This window comes from Canis lupus, chromosome 33, assembly GCF_048164855.1.
Source record: "Canis lupus baileyi chromosome 33, mCanLup2.hap1, whole genome shotgun sequence".
Classification (NCBI taxonomy): Eukaryota; Metazoa; Chordata; class Mammalia; order Carnivora; family Canidae; genus Canis; species Canis lupus.
The window spans coordinates 26,963,194-26,990,239 of NC_132870.1; the positions used below are offsets into that span (position 1 = coordinate 26,963,194).

A 27,046-nucleotide genomic window follows, 5' to 3' on the forward strand; every position below is an offset into this window, starting at 1 on the left:
CTGTAATGTATTAGAATTTAACTGACTTAAACCTTTATGTAGATTAACATTTCAAGTTTCTTTCTTATAAAAACAAAAATAATATGATTTCAATAGAAACTTAGCTGTTAGCTTCTCTGACATAAACTGTTCAGCTTTAATATTGAATTTAGATTAGATTATCTCTAAATTTCCTTCTTACTAAAAAGTTGAGATTATGTCTTTATTGTCAGGTGGGTAAAGTCTGTTTTTATGTTCTCCAGATTTCCTTTTCTGTATTCTTTACCCATACTACTGGGCTCCACAGAAGTTAGGGGTAGTTCTCTCAGACTTAATAGGCTTCTCCTTACCTTATCACAAGACTTGATAATAGATTAAAATATTCTTCTTTCAGGGTATTTGTATTATTAACTGGGAATACTTGTATCATAAGCTAAATGACTAAAGCTTTAGCAGAATTTCAGGTGATGGGGTTCAAGATACAGTACTCTTAAATATGGCATCTTGGTATACTGAAAATTTAAGCTGAAGGAATTTGAGAAATGGCATGTGCAGAGGATGGGGATATCTGTATCTCTAAGACAGGGGGACAAGTAATGTGAGCAAATAGGCCTTGCTAAGTTTCCTTTAGTTTAGCTAAATTTAGCCATACTCCCTTTTGCCCTATCAAATGGTCCTGCCACTCTCCACTCTTCATTAAGACTCATATAAAAACTCTCAGTTTAACCATTTCTTCATTTATTTCCTTATGAAGGCTTCTTTCATTTATTTCCTTATGAAGGCTCCCATGTCATGTAAAACTTACATTAAATTGATTTGTATGCTTTTCTCTTATTAATTTGTCTTCTCTTACAGAAGCCCCAGCCAAGAATTTAGAAGGGTAGAGGGAAAATATACTTTTCCTCCCTTATATACATAGGAGGGATCTAGGGGGTGATAAGGCTATCCTTTATATTCATTGGTAGACAGTAACTTATTTTGCTGAAAGGTAACTGCCTCCCTCTCTTTCATAAACAATCATTTCAATTATTTTACATAGGTAAACAAGATGAGATTAAACTTTAGATTCTTAGTCTCCTGAAGGAACAAATTAAGAGAAAATTTTCACCTTTATGAAGATAGAAGAAACGTGTTAGCCAAACTTTCCTGTTTAAATGATCTTATTATAAAAGCAAAAGAGAGGATAAAAATTATATACAGAGACTATAAACAATTTGAAAACCATTATAAACAACACTTCAAAAATAACTTACCTTCTTTGGGAAAAGGTATTAGAGTTTTGGTTTTTTTTTTTTTTTTTTTTTTTTTTTTTTTGGTCTCTACTGTATAGGATTACATCTTGTTGGTGTGGGAAAAATAAATATTTTAAGAATCTACTAGTATTAAATATTTATTAACTTCATAAAAAGAGAAGTAAACTCACATAAATCCTAGAGTTTAACTGCAAAGATTTACCTTGGTCAGAGTTAAGAGATATACTACAAAATAATTCCTTTAAAAATATCATAAGGATTTCAATAGGCTTTCATTTCTTAAGGTTTAAAACATCAGAATCTAATGATAGGTTTTGGGAAAAAATTTTTTTTTAAGATTTTATTTATTTATTCATAAGAGACACACAGAGAGAGGCAGAGACACAGGCAGAGGGAGAAATAGTCTTCTTGTGTGGAGTCTGATGTGGGACTCGATTCCAGGACCCCAGGGTCACACCCTGAGTCAAAGACAGACATTCAACCACTGAGCCAGCCAGGCATCTGGGAAAATTTAATAGAAGAATTTTTTTTAAAAGACATTTATTTATTTTAGAGAGAGAGGGATGGAGAGAGAGAGAGAGAGCTCACACTAGCATATGAGTAGGGGGAGGGGCAGAGGGAGAGAATCTCAAGTAGACTTCCCAAAGAGCATGGAGTCTGATGTGGGTCTCCATCTCACGGCCCATGAGATCATGATCTGAGCTGAAATCGAGTCAGATGCTTAACCAACTGACCCATCCAGGTGCCCCAACAGAAGAATATTTTTAATGGATTAAATGAAATCATGATGGTAGGAAAAAACCTTTCTAACATGTTTCCCTCAAAGTGTTCCAACTTTTCTTTCCAATATTTAAAACAGTTCAGCTTTCTCAAGTGGGATTTATTCTGGAAATGCAAGGGTCATTCAATACTTGCAAATCAATCAACATATACCAAAAATGCCACCCCCCCAACCAAAAAAACCCCAAAACCCTAGAAACAAGCTTAAACAGGTAAAAGACCTGTACTTTTTGAAAACTATAAAATGTTGATGAAAGAAATTGAAGATGATGCAAACAAATGGGGGACATTCCACGCTCATGGATTGGAAGGATTAATATTGTTAAAACGTCCATACCACCAAAAGCAATCTACAGATTCAAAGCAATCCCTATTAAAATGTCAGCAGCATATTTCACAAAACTAGAACAAATACTAAAATTTGTATAGAACCACAAAAGAACCTGAATAGCCAAAGCAATCCTGAGAAAGAAGAACAAAGCTGGAGGTATCATAATTGCAGATTTTAAGATATACTACAAAGCTGCAGTAACCAAAACAGTGTGGCACTGGCACATAAATAGACACAAATATCAATGGATCAAAATAGAGAGCCCAGAATTAAACCCCCAATTATATTGTTAGCTTATCTATGACAAAGGAGGCAAGAATATACAAAAGGAATACAGGCTTCCAGTTATGGAAAGAATACACCATGGGAATAAAAGGCACAGTATTAAAAAAAAGAAGAAACATCTAGAATAACGTTTGACCAAATATCTGGACACCATAACTAGCCAAGTTGGCACATAAAATTAACCATCATATGATTATTGATAAATTACTTAATAACTGACTAACTCATTTAAAAAAATAGTTCAATTGGCAGAAAAAAAAGTTCAGTTTTCCCTGAATCTGTGGCTGTGTCTATATAAAGACAATTACTGGCACATTTGTTTACTAGAGATCAGGCCCCCCCCCCCATACAAGGCACTGAAAGTAAAAATTCAGTTTGTGTGTAAGATTTGAAGGAACATGTATTGCATTTGAACACGTAATTTGGAATCAATGGATGTCTCATTCAGTCATTAATTTATATTCACTCGTTAACTGACTTATTTATGCTTAACAGCCCTATGCAGAGGCCAATTAGTCACTTGGATAAAATTTAGGAGCATAAATCTTAGGAGCATGGGTTTGTCTCTACCAACTGCCATTCGTAGGGGTTTGGGGAAGCTGCTTAGCCTTTTTAAGCCTCAGTGTCGGGATCCCTGGGTGGCGCAGCGGTTTGGCGCCTGCCTTTGGCCCAGGGTGCGATCCTGGAGACCCGGGATCGAATCCCACGTCGGGCTCCCGGTGCATGGAGCCTGCTTCTCCCTCTGCCTGTGTCTCTGCCTCTCTCTCTCTCTCTCTGTGACTATCATAAATAAATAAAAATTGAAAAAAAATATTTTGAAAAAAAAAAAAAGCCTCAGTGTCTTCATCAGTAAAATAGAGGTATTAGCAGAATCTACATTGTAAGGCTAGCATCATGCTTTGTATGCTGGGAGAGCTTAATTATATAATTAAGATTATTGTAGATTATAGATTTTTAGGAATTAATGATTATAGGTATCCAAGGAATTGAGGACATGTTACTAACTCTAAAACTACATTACAGAGATTTCTGACCATCCTATAGTTTCTCTTGACTTAAGTGATGCTTTTCTCTTTTGACTTAATCTCTTACATTGCTGGTGTCTTTGGTGGCCCAAAATGGCCAAGCAAGTTCATATACTAGGTTGCTGCCCTTGTTTGTCCTTCTGCCTAGAATGTTCTTCCCTATATAATTTGTAGCCTGCCTCTTTACATCATTTAGTTAACTGCTGAAATATTTTTTTGAGAAGGTTTCCTTGAGTACTTTATAAAATTTTATTATTTTCCTTTTCCCTGCTTTATTTTCATATATAGCATTTATTGCTGTTTAAGGTCCTATGATAGATATATTTATCTATCTCTTCAATTAAAATGAAGTTACCTTGAGCGCAGGAAATTTCTCATTTTGTTTACCAACAAATCCTCAAACTCTAGTACATTACTGACTAGAATATACTGAGATAGCCAGTAAATATTTGTTGAATGAATACATATTAGATTTGATGAATGCTTCAACCTCTAAATTCTGACTCTACTGACTTCTAAGTAGTGTCTTGCTTCTGGGTTTTAGGAAGAAAGGCCTCAAAAGTCACTGGGTATATATATATATAGAATGTAAAATGCCACTGTTTCTTTATGTTATAACTTTGAAAGGTTATGGTAGGACACTGGCACTGTGTCCTCCATCCTGTTGTTTTCCTTATAAAAATATTTTCTGGGTACTTTCTAGGAGCCAAACCTGGTGCTGGGATTATAAAGATTAAAAGGATATGACCCTTATCCCTGCCCTGCTTCTGATATCTAGAGATTACTTCCTTACTGATACATTGTTTGTACCACTCATTTGGCATTTTTAATACATCATTGTCTTTACTATTTACTTATTTTCCACATAAAATATTTTCATGTTTTATATTCTTTATACTAAAAGCAACCTAGTGAATAAGAACTATATTTTATACCTTTTTCTTTAAAGAATTATCCACAGCACTAATAAGAGTAAAATTTATTGGTTGCTATTAATGATGACATCTAAAAAAGTCAAACACCACATTCTAATATATTACTTTGAAGCACTAAATTTATGAATCTCTCCATTACCATTAAACACACTATCCCTTTGCCTTTAATTGCCTGAGAACAGAGTTTCAGATTAATAGAAAAAAAGTTACTTATTTACTCATAATATAATCAAATGGTGTGCATCATTAGAGATTATAAAAGGTTTTTCAGTCTTGGAAGGCCATAGGTAGGTAGTTTAGATACTTCATTGAGAGGGTTTATAGAACCCACAGTTCTCCATTATTCATTGTGCTCTTGACACTAGAAGAGACCTAATGACACCCACTGACTCTTGGAAGAGTTTAGCCTGTGGTTCTTCACTAAGCAGTGTGATTGATACAACGGTGCCAACATTTGGTATTTAGAGGTGAGACAAAGTAGATATGTGATAAAAGAAGAGGATATTGGAAAAAAAAAAACATAACTTAGAAATGTTGTGAGGATAAATAACTCAACTTTAAGTACACTTTGGTTTTAAAGCAGGCTTTCAAAAAGGGGATTTAGAAAATTTCACAAGTTCGGTTCTTTGGGAAGGTGATAAAAGATAAGTGACTTTATTTTCTTTCTTCATTCCCTTGGGACCACTCCCCCCCAAATGACCCAAAACACTACTGATTCTCTTCTTTAGGCCTGTGATTATAAAGACTAAAACAACCAACTCAGGTCTCTGCCTAGTTGTAACTATGAAACATGTATTGTGGGATGACATAAAGGCATTCCGATGTTAGGCAACTCATCCATACTCCTCACAGAACAATGATCAGGCTAGCAACTCTGCTTTCTGCTGTTCCATTTATATTTATTCTGAAGAAAATAAAAGAGAGTAGCAATTTAAAAATCAGACTATGAGGTTTGAAAAACTTTGGACTGAATGTCACTTTTATATTGTGTGTATTTTAAAATTTCAAATACCTATTTAAATTATTTGAAAGGAAGTTTCAGAAGAGTGCTGGGCATAATGCTATTTTAATTATTTTAGGAGTAATCCTTAAAATTTAAATAGGCTAGTGCACCTGGTGGCTCAGTTGGTTAAGCATCTGGTATTTTTGGGCTCAGGTCATGATCTAATAGGTCATGGGATGGAACCCTGCCTCCAGCTCTGCACTTAGTGGGAAATCTGCTTGGAGACTTTTTCCTCTCTGCCCCTCCCCTCCTCTCTTTCTTTCTCAAATAAATACACAAATCGTTAAAAAAAATAAAATTAAAATAGGGCACTATAATGCTACACTTTTTCATGATTTTATGAGACACTATGACTAAAGGCTCAACCAAAAGAAACAAGCTAAAATTTTTAAAAATTGAATGTATTTTAAACCCTTGAAATAACAGATAAGATCTTTTACGGCAAGAGTTCCTGACTTGTCAACTGGAATTTAATGCTTCTTTTGGGAATCCACTCATCTACTCCGCTAAAGAACTTCCAGTATCCCTGAAGATTTAATAACCAGGGACATAAACATTTAGGCTCTCTCCAAATTCAGTTATCTTTCACAAGTGAGGGAAAATAAAAAGTAGTAACTTTTCACAAAAAGGTGGGGATATATCATTTTAAATGGCAGGCTTCCAAATTGTATTCTTAGTAATCTGAGATTCTATGGATTGCTTCATGAGTTCAGCAAATGTAGTTTAAATCTCATTCCAAAAACTGTAATTGCAAATATATACATGAAAACTCATATGCTAGGGGCACCTGGGTGGCTCAGTGATTGAGCATCTGCCTTTGGCTTAGGTTGTGATCCCAATGTCTTGGGATGGAGTCCTGTATTGGGCTCCCCACAGAGAGCCTGCCTATGTCTTTGCCCCTCTCTGTGTGTCTCTCATGAATAAATAAATAAAATCTTTAAAAAAATGCCAATTTTAGCTTATAAGAAACCACTAATCTGTTAAGCCTTATTTTCATATAACTCATTTCTAGTTAGTAAATGATATAAATACTAACCTACGAAGAAAATCATTTAAAATTTCTTCATTTATATTTTATATAATGAATTTCTAAGACAATTTATTTTAAAAAAGAATTACCCTGCTTTAAAAAGTTTGAATATCATTTACCTAGATTCTAGAGTACAGAGAATCAAGGCATATTTCATGAGAATCTGACAGATTAAGATATAGACGGAAAGATTAAACTACTACTATTTTGTAACTGTTCCTACTTTACTGCCAAGCAAAATCCCAAGAAGTTATGGTACATTAAATAGTAAAATATCAGTAAAAAATACTTTAATATGTTTTCTAAAGACAATATTTTGAATATTATAATAAATACAAGTTCAAAGTTGAGATCTGTTAATCTCTCTTTTTAGGCCATGAAATAGACCAGTTAAATACTCTCCATCTTCACCAAAATTTTATCTATAGCGAGAAAGATTCAAATGCCTGCAAGAACAGCAATATACACTAGAGAAATATAAAAACCAAGAAAATGTCCCAATATTCTGGTGTTGTCTGGAAACCATTTTAAGGTCATGCAATGTTATCTTATGAAACATTATACAAGTCTATTCTGGCATCTAGTATGAGAGTTATTTAGCTATTTCAATTCAGAGGAACCCTGGATATGTTCATTGTTTTTACCACATACCCTTAAAATGGAAAGGAAACAGTATGAGTAAGGCAGTACCACCCTCTAAAAGCGCATATGTAAAGGATACTCTTCACTATTCCGGATGTCAACTACCAGGAGCTTTGGTTTACTGGACTTTGTCTTCTTGGTAGGTGTTTTGAAATGGCCGGTCACTGTGAGTTCACACAAGTCAATGAGGTCCTCTGCTGAAATTCGGGGTGATACTTCTGACTTTAGGTCATTCAATGGGATGGATTCTCTTGACTGAAAAAAATATACAAACAGTACAAATATTGAGAATAATACAGAGAGACAAACTATAGCCAATATAGAATATCTGTAAGCTCTTGATATCAATCACTATAGCATATAGGAGAACAGGAAACTGAGTCTCACTTTAGTGGTCTACTGTGTAACTGTATTCCTTACTATTAAGGTTTACTTACACACAGAGGAAAGCATTATTCTTTTGGTTCACTACAAGCTCCTGGTTCAAATGTGATAGAAAGAGATGAGGCAGATTTTTCTTTATGAGAGCACATTTCACTTTTCTTCAAGTATAATTACTATTGTTGTGAATCACATTAATTAAAACTCTGATAATAGAAGAAATTGCACTGTTACTCAGTAAACATACTAATGAAAGAACATGGTTCTAATATACATATTAGACTTTTATAATATAATTTATATCACATATAGTTAAACAGAAATTAGATTCTCAGAGATGAATGCAGAGCGATATAACACTTTCTTAGATAGTAAACAAAATTGATAATGTATCTTAATTGTGAAGGAGGTAAAATGAGACTCTAGACAATCAAACCAGTACTTTGGTCTATGTGATTGTGATAGGGTGTAAGACTGATTCAGTGATTCAGACGAAGGGCTGTTTACAACTGCTCTCCATGTTATTTAAGAGGGAGAGGGAATTCCTCCCCCACCCCCCCCCCCGCCCCGGCCCCGGAAAAGGCAACAAAATATTACTTAACTAAATTCAACATAAATTTATGGAGCGTTAATAGTCACTCTTGAAAACTTATTTAACATTCCTCGAGAATTTAAGAACTTTCAAAATTCATTTGATTGAAAAACAGGGATTCAAAAGAAAAATATATATTTAAGCATATAAATATATATACGTTTTTAAAACAGAGTCTATTAACTCATTTACTTATTTTCTCTATTTTCACAGTTCCATTGTGGGATATCACATTTAGAATTTTCCAATTTAGAATTTCTAAGCAGGAGTGAATATATGGATCACTTAACAGACTTTAAAAAAAAAGTTTTATTTAAATTCCAGTTAGTTAACATACAGTGTAATATTAGTTTCAGGTGTATACTATAGTTTCAGGTGTATACTCAACACTTCTATACAACACCTGCTCATCAAGACAATCCCCATCACCTATTTAACTCATCTTGTGTGTCTCTGTGCCCCACCCCCACTCCCCTACCATTCAGACAGACTTTTTTTGAAAAAAAAAAAAAAAATGGTTTTGGTTGTAGTTTCACCTGAAATGTCAGCTCTCATCCCTTGGGTTCCCCTGATTATGCCATAAATTCTTTCTCCCACTTCATTAGCTTTTAAATAGAAATGGAAATTGCTATGCTTTGTGGGTATTTATGGGTTTTAATCAAAGATAGACATTAGAAATTTCATTTTTTAATATTAAGAATTAAATCTACTTAAATATTTTGAAATTTAAAATGTTTCAAAAAGATAGAACTTTAAAATCAGCTAGGTATACAATCAATGCTTTGATCTCTTTTGTTAGATTGCAATCTCAATAGGTATTTTTCCCACGCTTCACATGAAGTCGTACATTTATGAAGATAAAATAAAGAACTTTCGATTACCCTAGTACTGCTTTTAGTCATTTCGTGAAGAATGTAGCATTTCAAACAGGTTTCATCTGAATGAAAGATGTGCCCTGGCTGATGAAGAGAATTTGACAGAGAATTTGACCAACGTATTCTATGTGAAGAACTGATTGATTTAAGAAAGATCTGACCTTGGTATTGATTCCAATCAAATGTATTATACATAAAGAGTTTCTCAAAGGAGAGAGCAATTGTTACATGAAATGGTAAGAGAAGAGGAGAGGAATCATTAACAAATGCACAACTTTCTGAACTTTTGTGAGTATATATCAGCAAAGAACTTTAATATGATACATGTAAATTCCTCTGCAAATTAATTTTAGGAGATTAGTAATTAGTAATTTTAGGAGATTAGATTTAGGATAAATTATACTACTTTGCTTTATGAAGAAAATAATTATAATATTAAAAATTATGGGGGATCCCTGGGTGGCTCAGCAGCTTGGCGCCTGCCTGGGCGCGATCCTGGAGTCCCGGGATCAAGTCCCGCGTCTGGCTCCCAGCGTGGAGCCTGCTTGTCCCTCTGCCTGTGTCTCTGCCTCTCTCTCTCTCTCTCTCTCTATGTCTATCATTAAAAAAAAAAAATCTTTAAAAAATTATGGAATTTAGTTTCTCTTTTATTAAGAATTTTGCATGCAATTTTACTATTCATTGTAAATTTCAACTTAGAAGTATAAAAATAAAACTTCCTCTTAGTACTATTGACATTGGCATTTTCCTGTGTGACTGGGTTTCAAATTCATGGGACTTTGTTTACGGACTGTGGACAAGAATTTAAGATAACTATAGAACAACTTTGGAAATACCTATTAGCTTATCATTTCTGCCCAAGAACCTTAATATACAATGCATATCACGCTTAGATGTGCAAATATCACAAGCCAATTTGTCCGAGAACTATTTCTTTAAAAAAAATTCATATTTTTTGTGAATTTCTATTCATAGCCAACCTAGAGTCAGAATTTTTTTTTTTTTTCAAGTCTGTACGGTTTACTGAATGGGTGGGCAGAGAGGAAAGTAATGAGAAGCTGCAATTCAAGAGAAAAAATCTTGGTCATTAAAGTCGTTCCAGGGATAGAAGAGGGACAAAGGGCTGGCCTTCCCTGTCCAGGGCCTCTCAGGATACTGTTGTCAAGATTTAGGAGGGTATTATGCTGAGTAAAATAAGTCAACTGGAGAAGGACAATCATCATATGGTTTCACTCATATGTGGAATATAAGAAATAGTGAAAAGGATTATAAGGGAAAGGAGGGGAACTGAGTGGAAAAAAATTAGAGAGGGAGACAAACCATGAGAGACTCCTGGGAAACAAACAAAGGGTTGTAGAAGGGGGGGTGTGGAGGGTTGGAGTAACTGGGTAATGGGCAGTAAGGAAGGCACTTGATGGGATGATGAGCACTGGGTTACACTATATGTTGGCAAATTGAATTTAAATAAAAAAAAAGATTCAATAACAAAGAAAAAAAAAAAAAGACTTAGAGCCTACTGAAGTAGACCCCAGTCCCAGCTTTAGTGCCTTCCCTCTGATCTTCTATGGGAAAAGTTGATCCATGATGCTCTAAGTGGAGAGCAGGAGGCACTATGGAGATGCTTCATGTGGGGATTCCTTCTCCATTTTGTGTCCCCCTGGTGTTCACAAACACCACCAAGAGAATCTTGGGGAGGAACATCAGCAAACCCAAGGGTCACAGACTCATGGCCTTGAGACTTACTTTAGTAGCCTCTGGATCTAAGACTGATCTTGGGGCCTCATGGCCTAATGCCTGGCTGATAAGGTGATACCTCTCATGGTACCTTTGCACATGTAGACCTTCCTGGGACCTCCTGATTCAGTTTCTCCCTGAGGCTACCTCTCACATGGAACAGCAGTCATGAGACACTACTGCAGATAGCAAGAAGTACTTGGTACTATTTATATGCCCAAGAAACGGCTATAATCACCAACAGGAAAACATCTGGGTCTTAGGAGGTGAAAGCACTGAAAGCCTGCTTCCCTCCATCAATCTTGTGCTCAGTCACCTAAGGCTTTGGAACCTCTGAACATAAAGAAAACCTTGTAACTTTTCCTTGGCACATTACCAATGGCCAGAACACAGGCAGCCTATAATCACCTCAAATGCAGGGGCAGAAAAGGACATAAGGCTGCTGAAATTAAGAGATCAGTGTCAGAGGACCACAGCTGTAGTTCCACAACCAACTCAGACATGTACTGAGGCAGGATCTACTCCCGTTCTCCTTTTTTAAAGCCACACAGAAACCACACTGAACGTGCAATAAGACAACAGGTGCCAGTAGTCACCTAAAGGGTGGTGGGGATGAGGAAGTGTGGGAAAGCTCCAAAGTTTGGAAGGTATAAGAGTGGACCCTCCCGTGCCTTGAGTTAAAAATAAAATCTGATCATGTAACTTTTATAATTAAAAACACCTCAATGGCTTCTAGGGCATTGAAAGAATGAAGTTGGAATTCCTTAGTGTAGCATATAGAGCCCTTTATGAATTAATCTGTGTCTATAGGCAGGAAACCATAGACTTTGGAGTTAAGACTACCTGGATTCAAATCTTGGCCAGCCCACTTATCAGTATGTGACTTTGGGTGTGATATTTAACCTCTCTGCCCAATTCCTTTATTTATAAGTAGGGAAAAGGTGTCAAACACATTTTTCCCCAAAATAATTCTGTCTCATTTTTAAAGGGATAAAAAGTATCCCAGGGCATTTTTTTTTAAAGATTTATTTATTTATTTATTCATGATAGATACAGAGAGAGAGAGACAGAGACAGGCGCCAAACCACTGAGCCACCCAGGGATCCCCTCCCAGGGCATTTTTATGAAGCTACCTTAAACTAATACTTAAAACTGACAAAGACAGCACTAAAGACACACACACACACACACACACACACACACACACACACACCATTTCTTATGAATAAAGATTTTTTTTTTAAATCTAAAAACCAGAAAAAGGAATGTAGTGTCAATTTGAAAGAATGACATACTATAATCAAGTAGGGGCATGTTCCAGGAAGGATGATTCAATATTAGCACAATTTTAAAAATAGAGTTCATCACCTTTAATTAGTCAAAGGACACAAAGTATAATTGGCATAAAGCCATATGTGATAAAACTCAGCGTTGATTCTCAATTGTAAAAAAGAAAAACTTATGCTAAGATGTATCAGAAAGAAAGTTAGATGATAAAAGATGTTCTTTATTTCCAATATTTGACATTCTACTTAATGATGAACCACAAAGATAGACTTATTAAAATGGAAATGCAGAAATACAACTATCAGCATTATTATTTATTATTATTATTATGGAAGTTGCTATTGAGACAATAAGAAAAATAAGTAAAGGGTATAAATATTGGAAAAGAAATAACTTTTTATTTTTAGGTGATACAGTAGTCTTATTAGAAATCTGGAATAATTAAAGGAAAATCCAATTAAATTGGTAAGAATTTGGTAAGGTTTTAGTTACAACATTCCTACCACAAAATGATTAGTTTTTCTACATGGCAGCATAAGCAAGTCAGAAAATACAATGAGCAAAAGCTTTCATTCACAATATCAAAATATTTCTCCAAAATAAAACATTTAGAAATAAGTGGATCACATTTAAAGAAAACGAGAGTTTTGTGATGGGCATTTGAAAAACTGAGAGATGGAAGTTGCTATCTGGGAATAAATAAGTCAATATTATAAGAACTTCATTTTTCTTTGGAGCATTATATTAATATATAATAATTTAATCCCATTTCTAAAAAGAATATTTTTTCAATTTTGAAAAGCAAATTCTAAAATTCATTTGACAGACCAAATAGGAAAGAATGTCAAGAAAATATTGACAAAGAACAGAACACATTAGGCATATTAAAACTGTAAAAAACCAACAGTATGGTACTGCACAAGAAAAGACCAAAAGATTAATAGGACATAATGGGATAACAGAGACAGATTCAAATACACAAAGTATTGGCTAAAAGAATATGATGGCACGTCAATCACTAGGTCAGGATCAGCAAAACTTACTAACTGGAAGAAAAGAATATTATGTTTCTATCTTCCACTATATAGGAAAATGATTAATAGTTGGAATGAGGAATTATGTATAAAAATGTAATCCTAATGGGATGAGGAAAATATTGATGATGAGAACAGCTGTAAGCATATAGCAAAAGCAGAACTCTTAAGAAGAATATATGTGAAGGGGATCCCTGGGTGGCGCAGTGGTTTGGCGCCTGCCTTTGGCCCAGGGTGCGATCCTGGAGACCCGGGATCGAATCCCACGTCAGGCTCCTGATGCATGGAGCCTGCTTCTCCCTCTGCCTATGTCTCTGCCTCTCTCTCTCTGTGTGACTATCATAAATAAATAAAAATTAAAAAAAAATACATGTGAAAAATAAAAATTTAAAGTGCCCTTAATGTTTAAAAGAGCTCTTTCCTTAAAGAGCTCTTTTAATCAATAAATAAGAAAAAAAAAAAAAAACCCAAAACCCTGCTTATTTTAAAAAGGAGCAGGGATGTAAACATACCCTTGACGAAAGAAATACAAATGGGTAATAAAAAAATTTAACCTCACTAATTTTGGAAGTATAAAAACATATTCACAATCAGAAATGCAAAAAGTAGGTAAGTGTTCTGGATATCTTCTATTTGCCCCTCCAGATTCACTATCCGCTGGTTTCCACTTTAGTCTCTGCTCTGGTAGGTAACTCATTTGGACTACATCAAGAGAGATTCTAGCTCCTCTGGCCTTTAAGTGGGCACAGACAACAGGAGAGTGAGAATATTTATGCCTCTGATTCCCTACTTGAGATGTCACCCCAAAGGTCACTTTTCCTCTCAGGATGGCTTTCTCTGTCTGCTTCTCTTTTTTCACATTCTGGTAACCTCTTCTTCCCTCATCCTTTTCAGTCTTTGGATGGCAACAGGACCAATGATAGTATACATAATTTACTGCATTATCTTTTATATTTTCACCAGCATTCCACCATCATCTTTGTAATTATTATCTCTGTAAAGAGAACTTTCTTGAATTATCCTAATTTGAGTGGATTTCATTTGCTTTATTTTTCTCTTAATGCTTTGCTGTGGTTAAGTTTTATTGATTCAGCATAAGATACTTTAAGATTCTTTAAATTTATAAAAATGAGATTTGTTTTCATATAGCATTATTATATAGCTTTCTTTAATACTTTATAACTATGAATCTAACCTATCTGAAAAAAATTATTATCAAATGCTTACAGCAATATAAAAAGACTTTATAAATGAGAACTTAATGGCTGTATTCACCATTACAGGTAATCAGATCTGGTACTGGAAAATGTGTAGAGGTGCTAAAGAAAAACAATAAAATCGCTATTATTCTTAAATTCAGATAAAATTTAAAAATGATAAAAAAAAGAGATCAGCAAGTAGGATAGACTTTCATGCATTCAAACTTGGGAAGGAGACACAAAAGTTAATATAGGCAATTAGACAAAAAATGTTTGAATTTCATCAAAATGTTTCATTGGTGAGGACTATTCTGGCTTTTGCATGAAGGGATACTTGAATAAATTGATGTTTATCTAATCTTTTATCAAATGTATGAAGAATTTTGAGAAAAGGGCCTGTTGGACACTTGGAAGACTAATTATACTTTCCCTGACTTGTACCAACACAAATGTAAATTACATTATCACTAAATAACTACATACTTTCCATAGTTTAACATAAGATAGTATAAATTATTCAATGGATTGCTGCCTAAAAGGCTGGTGTTTTTCCTAGCAACAACTTTGTTTCCTTTAAGAATAATATATTTTAATTTTACATTCAGAAACAAGTTCATATGTGATCATACTTAAAATTTTTTATTAGAATAGAAAGTTAAAAATAAAAACAACAGCCCAACCAAAACAAACACTCTTCTTATGGAAGAAAGCAGTTTTCATATATAATGCTATGTGTGTGGGGTACTTGGGTGGCTCAGTCAGTTGAGTTTCCAATCCTTGATTTCAGTTCAAGTCAGTCATGATCTCAGGGTCGTGAGACTGAACCTGGCATCAGGTTCCATGCTAGGCATGGAGTTGGCTTAAGATTCTCTCACTTGCCCTCTGCCCCTTCCTGTCCCTCTAAAAATAAATAATAATAATAATAAAAATAATGCTCTGTGTGTGTGTGTGTGTGTGTGTAGGGGGAAGGTGAGGAAGAGAGAAAATCTCAATAAAAAAAATTAGCCTCTCTAAAGCCATTTGGAAATTAAGGATTCTAAAAGCTATTTATAGTACTGGATTATAAATGAGGCCAATTGTGCTGTTTCAGAAGGCATGTAATAGATTTGATAGTTTCTTGAAGCTTTTGAGAGTTTTCCTCAGGGACAGGATGATGCTTAGAATGGCTACAGTACTGGTTCTTTGAATCAATCTAAAGTCTCTTCACTTTGAGAGAAAAGTATCATTTATTAAATATCTCCTTTATAATTCAAGAACTTAAATAAGATAGCACAGAAAGTGACATACATTGTATACATCTATAGAGATCAATCTGAATATTGAGCAAAAATAATTTTTTAAAAAGACTATGAAATTTCACTAAATAGTTATAATTGGAACAGTAACTAGAATACAAAATAATCTTCTAAAAGGAAAGTAGAAATATGAATCAGAAAGTATGAACAGCAAAAGTAAGCATACTTACAAGGCAAGGAATATCATAGGCTAACCATGTATTAGTAATGTATATTTCAACACAATAAAAATATACTTCTTTTGAGGATACCTTGTACAAGTGAAAGTCTATTCAAAGGTTTTTTTCAGGCAACATACAATATTTCTAGAAGAGAGATTGGAGCAATATAAACACACTAATGACAACACAGAATCAGGTATCTCAATAGCTTAAATTTCTTATATTTCTTTCTTATCTCCCATAACAAATATAATAGGGCCCTGCCCACCAAAGGTGCTAGAATGTTTGATAAATAATTGCATGAAAAAAAATAAATAATTGCATGAATGTGTAACAGAATGAGGAGTGATGTTGTCCCTATGTTGAAATAAGAAGGCTCTATATGCTGTCAAATAACAGAAGCCATCAACAAAAGCCAACACTACCGGGACACCTGGGTGGCTCAGCGGTTGAGCATCTGCCTTCAGCTCAGGGTGTGATCCCACGGTCCCTGGATCGAGTCCCACATCGGGCTCCCTGCATGGAGCCTGCTTCTCCCTCTGCCTATGTCTCTGCCTGCCTCTCTCTCTCTGTCTCTCATGAATAAATAAATAAAATCTTAAAAAAAAAAAAAAGCCAACATTACCTGCCCTACAGCTAACTGAAAAGGAACAAAAGTGACTTTACTATTTTAAACTATCATGCAACCCCTTTCCTCCCAGTCTACATAAGGAGATTTAGTTGGAGGGGGCATGTCAACTTTGTGGAGAGCAGTGTTCAAGATCACACGTACCACCCTTTTCATTCCACAGGATAGAAAACCACCTCTCACAAGGCAAATGAGGGTGAGTGCTGATGACAATGATTTGTGGAGATTTGGGCAAACGTACAAGAAGGGGTGGCTGACCTTCTGTTTTGTAGAATAATGTCTGCTTACACAGAAGGCATTAAGCTGGCCTCTCTGAGCAGGCAAGAAGTAGGGAGACGTGGCAGTGCTGAGCCCTCTCTGACCTTAATTTCCTAAACTGTATAGTGAGTATAATGACACGTGTCTTCTTTACCTCACAAATTTACTGTAAGGAGCAATTGGTATAACAGACATAAAAATGTTTGGTAGACTGGTGATCTTTATATATAAAATAAGTTGTTATGAAAAATTGGATCTCAAATGAAGCAGCTTGAATTTCATGGTAGTCTAATTTTGAATAAATCATCAATTAACAAATATTTAACTAGCCTGTCTTGGCCATCTTGAGAGAGCTAAAATAACATTTCTACCTCAAAGAACCCACAATCTAGTTGAAAAGGCCAGACTAACATAAATGAAGCAGTAAAACTATACAATAACAGAAAATTCTTATATAGTGCCTACTCTGTGCTAGTTCACTGTGATAAGCATTTGACAGACATGAACTCTTTTAAGTCTTGCAACAATCCTATGAGATAGTTTTTATTATTTGCTCACTTTACAGATGAGGAAATTGGGGCAGAGAGGTAAAATAATTTAATCATTAAGTAATATATATAATCAGTAAATAACAGAGACAGGATTCAAATTGTGTCAGTCGGGCTCTGGAGTTTGGGCTCTTAACCATAGGATTCCATGTATGGAATCACAGGTACATAGTATGAGAATTCAGACAAAGGGAGAAAGACAATACAGGCAGAAGTAGTTAGCAAAATATAGGTGAGGTAAGTAGGACTTGAGTTAGAAGAAATCATCAGGGTTTAGATAAGTAGAAAAGAAAAAGAAGAATGGTGCATAAGTGGATAACTCTTAAGAGTTCTGAAGTATGAATAAATAAGAAATGTCCTATAAATAATTATTGAGCACCTACTAGGTACCACACATTGTGCTTGGAATACAATAATGAACAAAACAAAGATATTTGTTCTTGTAGCACTTACAGTCCGTAAGTACGAAAAACACAATGAACAGACTAGTCTTAACAAGCTGAGCATGCACCCACCCTGGGAATTAGAAGGAAACAGTACTGAATAGATGGGAAGGGGATAGATCATGAAGGATCTCAAAGATAAGGAAGCTTGAGGATGTAACAAATAGGTAAGTACTATAGGATTTTTGGAAGAATGTGTCACATGTTAACAGCAATATCTTAGGAAGACTAATTTGGTTGTATTTGGGAGGATGAAATAGAGATGAGAAAAATGATAGTCGGAAAGACTTGTTAGAAAGTGAATTTTATGAAGATTTAGATTAAAAGATGACATTGGAAACAGAGAGTTTTGCTTTATTCACTATCTTCCTTTTTCCTTTAGTCTTTTCCTTACTACTTGGCCAATTCTCTCCCATCCATGGTGAAAGATACATTAAAACAACAAATAATAAATAATAAAATTACTCTCCAAGGGGTGAGTCCTTGTCTAGCTACTATCCTTTTTTAAATTATTTTTTAAAGATTTTATTTATTTGAGAGAGAACGTGCACACAAGCAGTGGGGGAGGAGTGGTGGGAGAGGGAGAAGCTGACTCCCCACTAAGCAGGGAGCCTGGATGCAGGGCTCCATTCCAGGACCCTGGGATTATGACCTGAGCTGAAAGCAGACGCTTAACCAATGGAGTCACCCAGGCACTCTAGTTACTATCCTTTTATCTTCTTCTCATCTCTACCTTCTCCTTGTCATTCATTCTTGAACTCATTGCAACTTAATTTCTGTCATGATTTAGAAGAAGAAATGGTTCATTTGTCCAGGAGAAAGTGGACAAGTTGGGAATATTTCGTTGGAAAGGTAACATTTGTGTTTAGAATACAAGGATAAATAGGAATTGGCCAAGTAAAGAACTGGGGGTTTTCACCCATATTCTGTGTAAAGCCATTCTATCACAAATATTGGAAAGGTGTTTTGATTTTACTTCTAGGATTTTGGTTCTATCTTTAGGAGATATACTGAATAAAGACAGTGTCATTTAAAATCCATTTTTTCTTCAGTTCAGCCTGGAATGAATGGGACAGAAATTTTAGCCAGGATGCTAATTTCATTTTTAATAGTTGCCTTCACAAGTATCTAACCAGAATTTCTTAGGTTTAAAGTCCCTACCTCATATTAATAATGGTCTCTTCTAATATGCCATGAGCTCTGTAAAAGCAGGGACCAGAATTTGTTTGTTTTTACACTTCTACTGCCTAGCAGAGAGCCTAGAAGTCAGTTCCTACTTAGTAAAATTGGGTGTATTAATGAAAGGCTAAAGGAAAAAAAGAAGACATGAAAAGTAGTATAAGAAACTATATAGAAGATAAAGGACAGAGAGGAATAAATGATGGCTCTTAAGATTTGAATATGGGTGATTAGGGAAAAAAGGATGGTCACAGTGGCAAACAGCAAGTAAGGGGAAGAAAAATTCAGACTCGGATATGTGAAATTGAGGTTGCATAGGGTTTACTAAAGACAAAGTGATGAAAATGCAATTAGAGACAGATATTGGTATTTGAGAGAAGTGAGGCTAGAATTACATTTTTGGAATTATCAGCATAAAAATTAGTTTAAGTTATGAGAAAAGATAAATAATTTGAAGAGAAAGGAAAAAATGGTAGAAAAAAATTCCTAGTTATGGTAGGCACATCTATCCACTGCTGAGAAAATTAAATTATATAAACTATTAATAAGGCTTTTTCCACATGTCTACTATAAATAGACTGCTTGCTTTCTTAGAGCTAGATATTTTGAACTTTTGTATGAAGAAGGACAGATTTTTACAAATGGCATAGGCGACATTAACTATGATTCTCAAAGGAAGTTTAACAAAGAAAAATCATCTTCAAAAGCATGATCAATCTACAAAGATATTTTTATCTTAAATATTTAAGGCAATAAATTGTTTCTGGGGGCATTTTAGTGTTTTCATTTCTCCCTCATGTTTTTAGAGAGAAAAGGGAGAGGTTACTCTTTCTAAGATATAGAAATATAGCATCAGAAATTGAGTTTGAAATAAAACCATCACGCTCTGGAAGCTGCATGATACAGCTCTCACACTAGACAATATTTTTCTCCCTTAAATGCAAGAGGTAATGTATATGAACATGAAGCACAAAGAAGAGTGGATAGAATTTTTTTCAGTGATTAGGGATTTTATGCTAAAATTTTCCCAGATGTGCTCCTGAAAAACTGCATGTAAGCTAAATTTCTATAAAGAGAGTAATTCTCCCTTTTATATACAAGATCATTTTGGAGATATTTCATCTCTCTGGGCCACAGTTTTCTCATGTATCAAATAAAGGGGCAGGAGTAGATATCTTATGGTTCTTTTTAGCTCTAGAACTCCATGACCTTATTTCTGATAGATTTTTCAATTAGCAATAGGTCCCAAAACTTTTGCTTACTTCCTGGGACAAAAGTTAGACATCTGTAGGTAATACTTAATGACAACAGAGGAGTTTCTACTTAAAAAGATTCAGGAATGCTTCTAATTGTGAGGCTTAGTAAAGTGTTGCTCATAAAGCATGACTAGCTTATGCAAAGTTAGATCAGTGAGAACTTATTGTATTTCATAGACAGGTAGCTGGGAAATATTTTTTACTTCACATAGGTTGAAGTGGGGGCAGAAGAGATGGAAGTTACAATAACAGAAGAACTCTCATCTCAGTGATTTATGGGACAAAACCAATATCAACATAGCAATGTGTGAGAGATGGTGGTGTTGATGCTGTTGTATATAAATTTCTAAAAGCTTCTGGAAATAATTTTTGAAATAAAACCAGAATCTGATAAATTTCCTAGTCTGAGGTAAACAAGATGAAAGTTAAACCTGAGCATGGCTCCTCTCAGCTGCACTCCTGAAACTGGAACTCACGACACCTTCCTTCCGGAATGTGATTGAGCTGCTATTCCACATAGGATGTTAAGGTCAGCTTTCAATGGCATCAGAGATTCAGGGAGTAGAGCCAGCTGGTGACTAAGAGGTCACAGTATTTTAGTTAGTCCAATAGGTATTTTCACCTCAAACTCTAATGTCAAGGTAGCCTTCATTGGAACTGGGTTGCTGATTTCATTACCCTTCTCTCTCACTCTTAACCTTTTCCTTATACAGTGAGGTGATTACACTGCTATTTTTGTTCAGTGTTCCTTGTGACTTGGGAAATTCCCCCATCATTCCCCTCACTATACAACGAATGCATGTCAAATAAATGACCCAAACACTCTCTGGCTGGAAGCCTCAGTAAATCTCTGTGGAGGAAAGTCTGGAGATCTGCTTCTCTCATCCTTATTGCCCTGCCAAGGACAAGGTAAATGAGCTCTCTAAAGTGCTTGTGGTATTAACAGTTATTACAATGATTAATATCTAGTGGAATGTTCAGCTAATATCATGCATCAGCCAACCATTTTTATCTTAATATAATTGAGATGTCCCAAGTGAAGGGAAATTCAGTTTCCCCTGTGAAGACAGAAGACTGTTAAAAGTTTTATGAGGAAGGGGATACTCAGTTGTCTCTAATCTCAAACCATTTATTTTAATATACTATAAACCATCCCAGACAATTCTTATGAGAATATAAAGAAATATTAATATTCATAATATGCTTACTGTATTGTATTTCAAACTTTTTTTCACACAAATGAAGAGATTTAATGAAATTAGAAAGTTTACATACATGTCACAACCAATCTAATGCCAGGGTCATGGAGATGTACTTTAGGTTTATAATACATAACACTGATTATGGAATATGAATTGATAAATCTGAACGGTTCCTTTTCATGTGAACTTTTTAAGAGCCCACTTTTTCATATTTCTGATAGAAAAGAAGAGTATTTTATGGATAAACTAATTTTTCAATTAATTTAAGATCTAACTAGAGTTCTAGATTCTGAAACATAAATTGGGCATAAATAAACAGAATTTTATAAGAAAGCCTAATAAATTATTTGATGTACAAAAAAACTGTATAAATATAACAAAAGTCTATTAAATGTAACAGCAAAAGTCTGTTAGATGTAACAGTTAGTTACAACTAAAATTACCAGCTTATCATAATGGAATAAATTAGTGCAATATTTATTCTAGATAGAGTCTATTTTAAAGTAGTAACTTAAAAAAAGTCTTCATAGCCTCCATTTGGCTTAATATAACATGACATGCAGTTAAAAAGTTACATAAGAAGTGGTGCCTGGGTGGCTTAGTGGGTTAAGCATCTGACTTTTGATTTCGGCTCAGGTCATGATCTCCAGGTCATCAGATTGAGCCCTGCTGGACGTGAGCCTGCTTAAGATTCTTTCTCCCTCTCTTTCTGCTCCTCCTTCCCTCTAAAAAAAATAGTTCTCTAAGAAAAGGAAAAATATTTGATAAAGGAGTTACAAGCAGTATTTCTTGGGGTGAAGTAAATCTTCAAAAAAACTGTAATGACTATCAACATACAGATATAATTCAACAATTGTACACCCTATTACATTAAAAAAATTCTTTGGCACTTCTGGCCACAGTGACAGACATTTGGATGTGTTCAAAAGTATATATTTATAGAAAAATAGTTATTCTATTACAAAACCAAATGAAGTTAATTATTAAAACACATGAGGTTACTTTAATTGAAGTGATAATAATGGTAAGAAAAAAAATAATGGTAAGAATACCATATAGAATCAAGAATTAACCAACAAATGACAAGTGGATATACAAATACACAAGTTGGTACTAACCTCTCAGGAAAGGTAATTTAAAATTACTTATGATTGCATACTACTAGAAATAATTATCTCCTTTCCAGTTAAACAAGATACAAATAATCTCTTGGTATCTTAAATTTAACTGAAATTTATGTTTTAGCTTTGGTTGGTAAGTTTTCAGTAACATGTCATTGCTCTTCAAATCCAGTCAATTTCTTTTTTTCAACTCCGTCTCAAAATCATAGGATTTCCCATTCCGTGACATCTTATAGTATTTATATCCAATGATGAGCAAGGACTTTCAAATATCTCTGGCTTAAACTAAAGGTTTGATGGTTTCTGATAAGACTGATACTCTCTACGTAAACAGAAATTAGGACTGACCCTAGATTTAGAAGGGGCTCCAAAGGAAACAGGTCACATAATTGGTATGGCAAAGGTGGGATTCAAAAATTTGATGCTGTATTCTTAATCACTATGCCAAATAGTTTATAAAATCTTTCTATTGGTATAAAAAAACCTAGCTAGAAAATATGATAAAATAATAAAATATCCCAATTATAATAGCAACAGAAAGGTTAACATAGAAATAATCCTATCAAAAAATATGCAGGAAACTTTAAAATGCCACAAAGGAACTTAGAAAGAAGACAGGAAGATTCACTTTGCTTTTGCAAAATATAAAACACAGTATCATATGCCAGTTTTTCCTACTTAGTTGTAAATTTAATTCAATGGCAATACAAATACCAAATGATTTTTCTTTCCCTAGGGGAGGGGAAAAAAAGCCAATTTTACTATTCATGCAGAAACAATGGCAAATGTGTGATATAATTATAATTTTAATAACCTCTTGCTACTGGAAAATAATCTGAATGAGATGAATATAACTGAAAAAAGGATTCAGAAATAGGTATAAATTCATGTAAGAATTCAGTGCTTTTAGAGAATAATAAGAAGAATAAGGGCTTTTAGAATCAATGGAAACTAGTTTATTCAAGTAAACGAACATGTTGTTAACCTTAGACTAATTCAAATATCTATTTGAGAAGTATAAAAGTATAAAATCTATTAAGTCAATCTTTCAGGACCCTACTTATCTACTCTTTGCTAAGTATTTACGTAATTTCTGTAGGATTTTTGAACAATAATCATAATTCAGATAGATGTATTCTGGAATAATACCAGCTTAACAAGGGTTTCTAGTTGCTCATTTTGGCTTTGCGGGGAGGGGGAATGAAGAAAGAAATAACCTTTAGCAATGATTCTCTAGCAGATGTGAGAACGCTGCAGATAAAAGCTGCCTTTTCTTTTGCATTATGCATCTTTGTTAAATTCTGTGTTAGCATCTGTATAAATCAGGTTAACAAACTGAATTTTTAGTAGATTGATTTCTAATATGGCTTGTTTATTTATTTTGCATATTTTATAGGATATCCTGGAAGAAAGGCTGGAAAAAAACAAGGACATTGATACTTTGGCATTGTGAAAATGATTAGACTCACTGAATCCTGTATATAATAATGGGGTCTGTTGTTGCTAGCCTTTCGACAGAATTGTGCCAGAATCCATTTCTCTTTAAATGCCATGGAATGTCACTGATACATGAAATGACATCCCTGAACTTTGAGGTTGCATAAGGAAGACCTCAGTGCAAGACCCCAGATATTCATTAGCAAGTTGGAATTGTGGTATCTGTGCCCATCACTCTTCATGGAGAAAATATATTCTATAGACTTACTGGTGGAAAAACATTGCTACAAGAGCTGTCTCAAATCAATACTGAATTAAATCTGGTTGCAAAGGAATAAATACTGTCACCAGCATACTTTCCGAGCAACTGCAATGTGGATATGTTAATGCTGCATCAAAGCATCGTTCTGATGTCTGTAGGGAAGTGTGCCATTGTTTCAGATCCAATCAGGTGCAAGCATGGGCCAATCTTAAGTAGAATACTCTATATCATGACAATTGTTATTTTCATGAAAGGTGACAATAATTCATATTTACTTTCGTGCTTCCCATCAAGAAATCCACCCCAATACTCTCCTATTCAAAACTTCTAGATATCTCTTGTCCTTCTCAAGAACACTACCCTGCCCACTGGCTCTCCAATCTTCTTTAATATAGTACACTCTAGAAATCTCTTAGTGCTCCTTCAGTCATTATGTGATTTTTTTATCTGGCTATGGAAATTTTTTCTGTTCTTGTTTCACTTGCTTTGTTTACAGGGCACTGCTCTATTCAGAACTGGCTTGTGCGTACTGAGATCTCCATATTCAGAGAAGTAGAATTTATTAATTTGATGATTTAGGATGAGGAAACCCATGGATTTCTATATTCAGAGGAAACAAATATCTTTAATATGTAACTATGAATTTTGACTTCCTAGGATAACTTTACAGAAAAAGGATAATAGTAAATGTTTAAGAATATAGTGACAAGATAAATAACATGTAAATGTTTCAAGCTTCAGAGAACAGTGAAATTAGATTTTTTTTTTTAACTGAGAAAAATATGAAGGGTTACCAAGAAAAAAACAATGATAATAATGCATCACTAATTTAGTTTCTTGACCTGGAAATAAAGAATTATCCTTGAGTCATTTTGTGACATCTATTTATTGATTCTGTTTCATTCCACAAAGGATTTGACAATTTGGTTCAGTTTACCCTTCCAAACAATCTAATAACATGTTTTTATCCCTACCTGATATATTATTGTCATCTGCCAAAATAGTTTTCTGGTTTGCTGAATTAAATTACACCCCAAATTTGTAACTGATATACTGTGGGAAAGAAAGTTTCTATAAAATGATAATAATCTTGTTAACTCTGAACTTTAGCTTGTCTTAAATATACTTGAGACTGGAAAACTAACAACATGTTTGTAATGGGGGCAAGGCTGGGGCACTGCTGATATTCTTTCCCTTCATCTGAACTGATGTGTTCTCAGCCACCTTTCTGCATGCACCCTCAATCAGTAAACTATTTTGAAAAGATGCAATAAACACTACTAGGAAATAAGGACTGTGAAAATTTCTCTGTAACTGCAAATCCCTTAGTAGATTAAACTATCAAGTGCTCGGGCTGTACTAGATGCTCAATAAATGTTTGCTGAATGAATAAAAGTTAATCAGAAGTCTCTTAAAATGAAAAAGAAAATAGAAGAGTAAAATAAAAGTTTAAAAAAAAATCTTTACATTTGATCTTGATTTTTATCCCCTCCAACCTTTCTCTTGCTTCTTTACATTTCTTTTGTTGAAGAAAAACTGTTCATATTTTTCAGTTTTTAGGGGGGGGATATTTTGTCATTTTCAATTCCTGATGCTGTCCATGTTATAGGACAACCATTTCTGTGTTTATGCTCATACGTGAGCATGTCTTGATACCCTGTAATTATTACTTCAAACATGACACACTTTCTGAGTTGATTTAATAGGGTTTCCTTTTACTGACCTCAAGAAAGAAAATACCAGAAAGTATTAGGGAACATAAGTTTTTTGAGTCCTGGATGAATTTCTATTTTTTTCCCACACGAATGGCCTTTGAAATTCCACTGTTGTAGGTCAGTACCTCTGATTAGGAACTTCTTTCAAAAGCAGGACAAGAAGGGGGGGAGGAGCCAGAGAGATTTTGAAAGCAGTCAAGACAAAAAAAAAGAGGCTCAGAGAGTCAGTAGGCTGAGATTGCTGAGTAGTGAAAACATCACCTGATGGTTGTGAAAACAATAGTGAAAACATCACCTTAGTGAAAACAGTAGTGAAAACATCACCTAATGGTTGTAGTTCATGAAAGGTAACTTGCCAAAAGAGGTTAGACATAAATAACTAGAACACAAGTAGATTAGTATAAAAAATATACAAAGGATCAATACAAAAAATAACACCATCACCATAAATATGAATGTCTTATCATTGAAGTTTTTTCCCATTTTGAATGAATATTTCTGTTTACCTGCAAAGTCATGAGAAAATATTATGCACATATCATGTTAAGAATCACCCAAAGGCCTTAGTAAAAACATAGATTCCAGGAGCCAACTTTTGGAGAATTGATTTAGTAGAAATAAGATGTTTGTGAAGTCTCAAATACATATTTTCAATAAGTATTATAGAAGATTTTGGAGACCATTCTTCAGATATCTTGTCTTACAGGAAATAGAGTAAGACACTGGTTAATTTGAATTAATCTTTTGTTAATTCATTCAAAAATACTGATTACTATTTATTGATATGCCGAGTATAATAGGCATTGAAGATACAGTGGAAAATAAGAGATAAGCATATAATACATAAATATGTAATTATAAGTACAATGCATTCTATGGAGGAAAATTAGGTAGCATGTCTGATGAATAAGGAGCTGTGACTAAGCAATAGAGAGCTTTGTTCAGCTGAGAGCTAACTGGTATAACCTTAGTTTTGGTAATTAATTCAACTAAATACACATATGTTGAGAACACACTATTTCTCAGGCACTGAATTAGGCCCAGGGAGTCCAGAGATAAAATGATTCTTTCCTTAAGGTAGAAGTATGTGTGAGGTATTCCTAAAACTGGGAGAAATCTAAAGCATAGAAAAATATGAGGGAAAGACACCTACGGAAGAACTTAGTAAGTAAGGTA

The 27,046-nt window shown here is 34.4% G+C and overlaps 1 protein-coding gene and 1 long non-coding RNA gene across 8 annotated transcripts in view; one reads left to right on the forward strand and one right to left on the reverse strand.

Moving 5' to 3' along the window:
• Window positions 1–25,615, forward strand: part of LOC140623645 (uncharacterized) — a 55,218-nt gene extending 29,603 nt beyond the window's left edge. The window contains exons 3-4 of one of the 2 annotated variants that reach the window (XR_012023195.1): window positions 20,847–21,042; window positions 23,853–25,615. This is a non-coding gene — a long non-coding RNA (uncharacterized lncRNA). The remainder of the gene's footprint in view (window positions 1–20,846; window positions 21,043–23,852) is intronic. The other variant, XR_012023196.1, reaches the window with a different exon arrangement.
• The window catches only part of TBCK (TBC1 domain containing kinase), a 222,120-nt gene that overhangs the window by 31,441 nt on the left and 163,633 nt on the right, over window positions 1–27,046 (reverse strand). For 5 of the 6 annotated variants that reach the window (XM_072810106.1, XM_072810107.1, XM_072810108.1 and 2 more), the window contains one exon: window positions 7,343–7,518. In XM_072810106.1, coding sequence (XP_072666207.1) covers window positions 7,343–7,518 — 176 coding nt within the window. Of the gene's footprint in view, window positions 1–7,342; window positions 7,519–20,564; window positions 20,712–27,046 lie in introns of all 6 variants that reach the window. The other variant, XR_012023194.1, reaches the window with a different exon arrangement.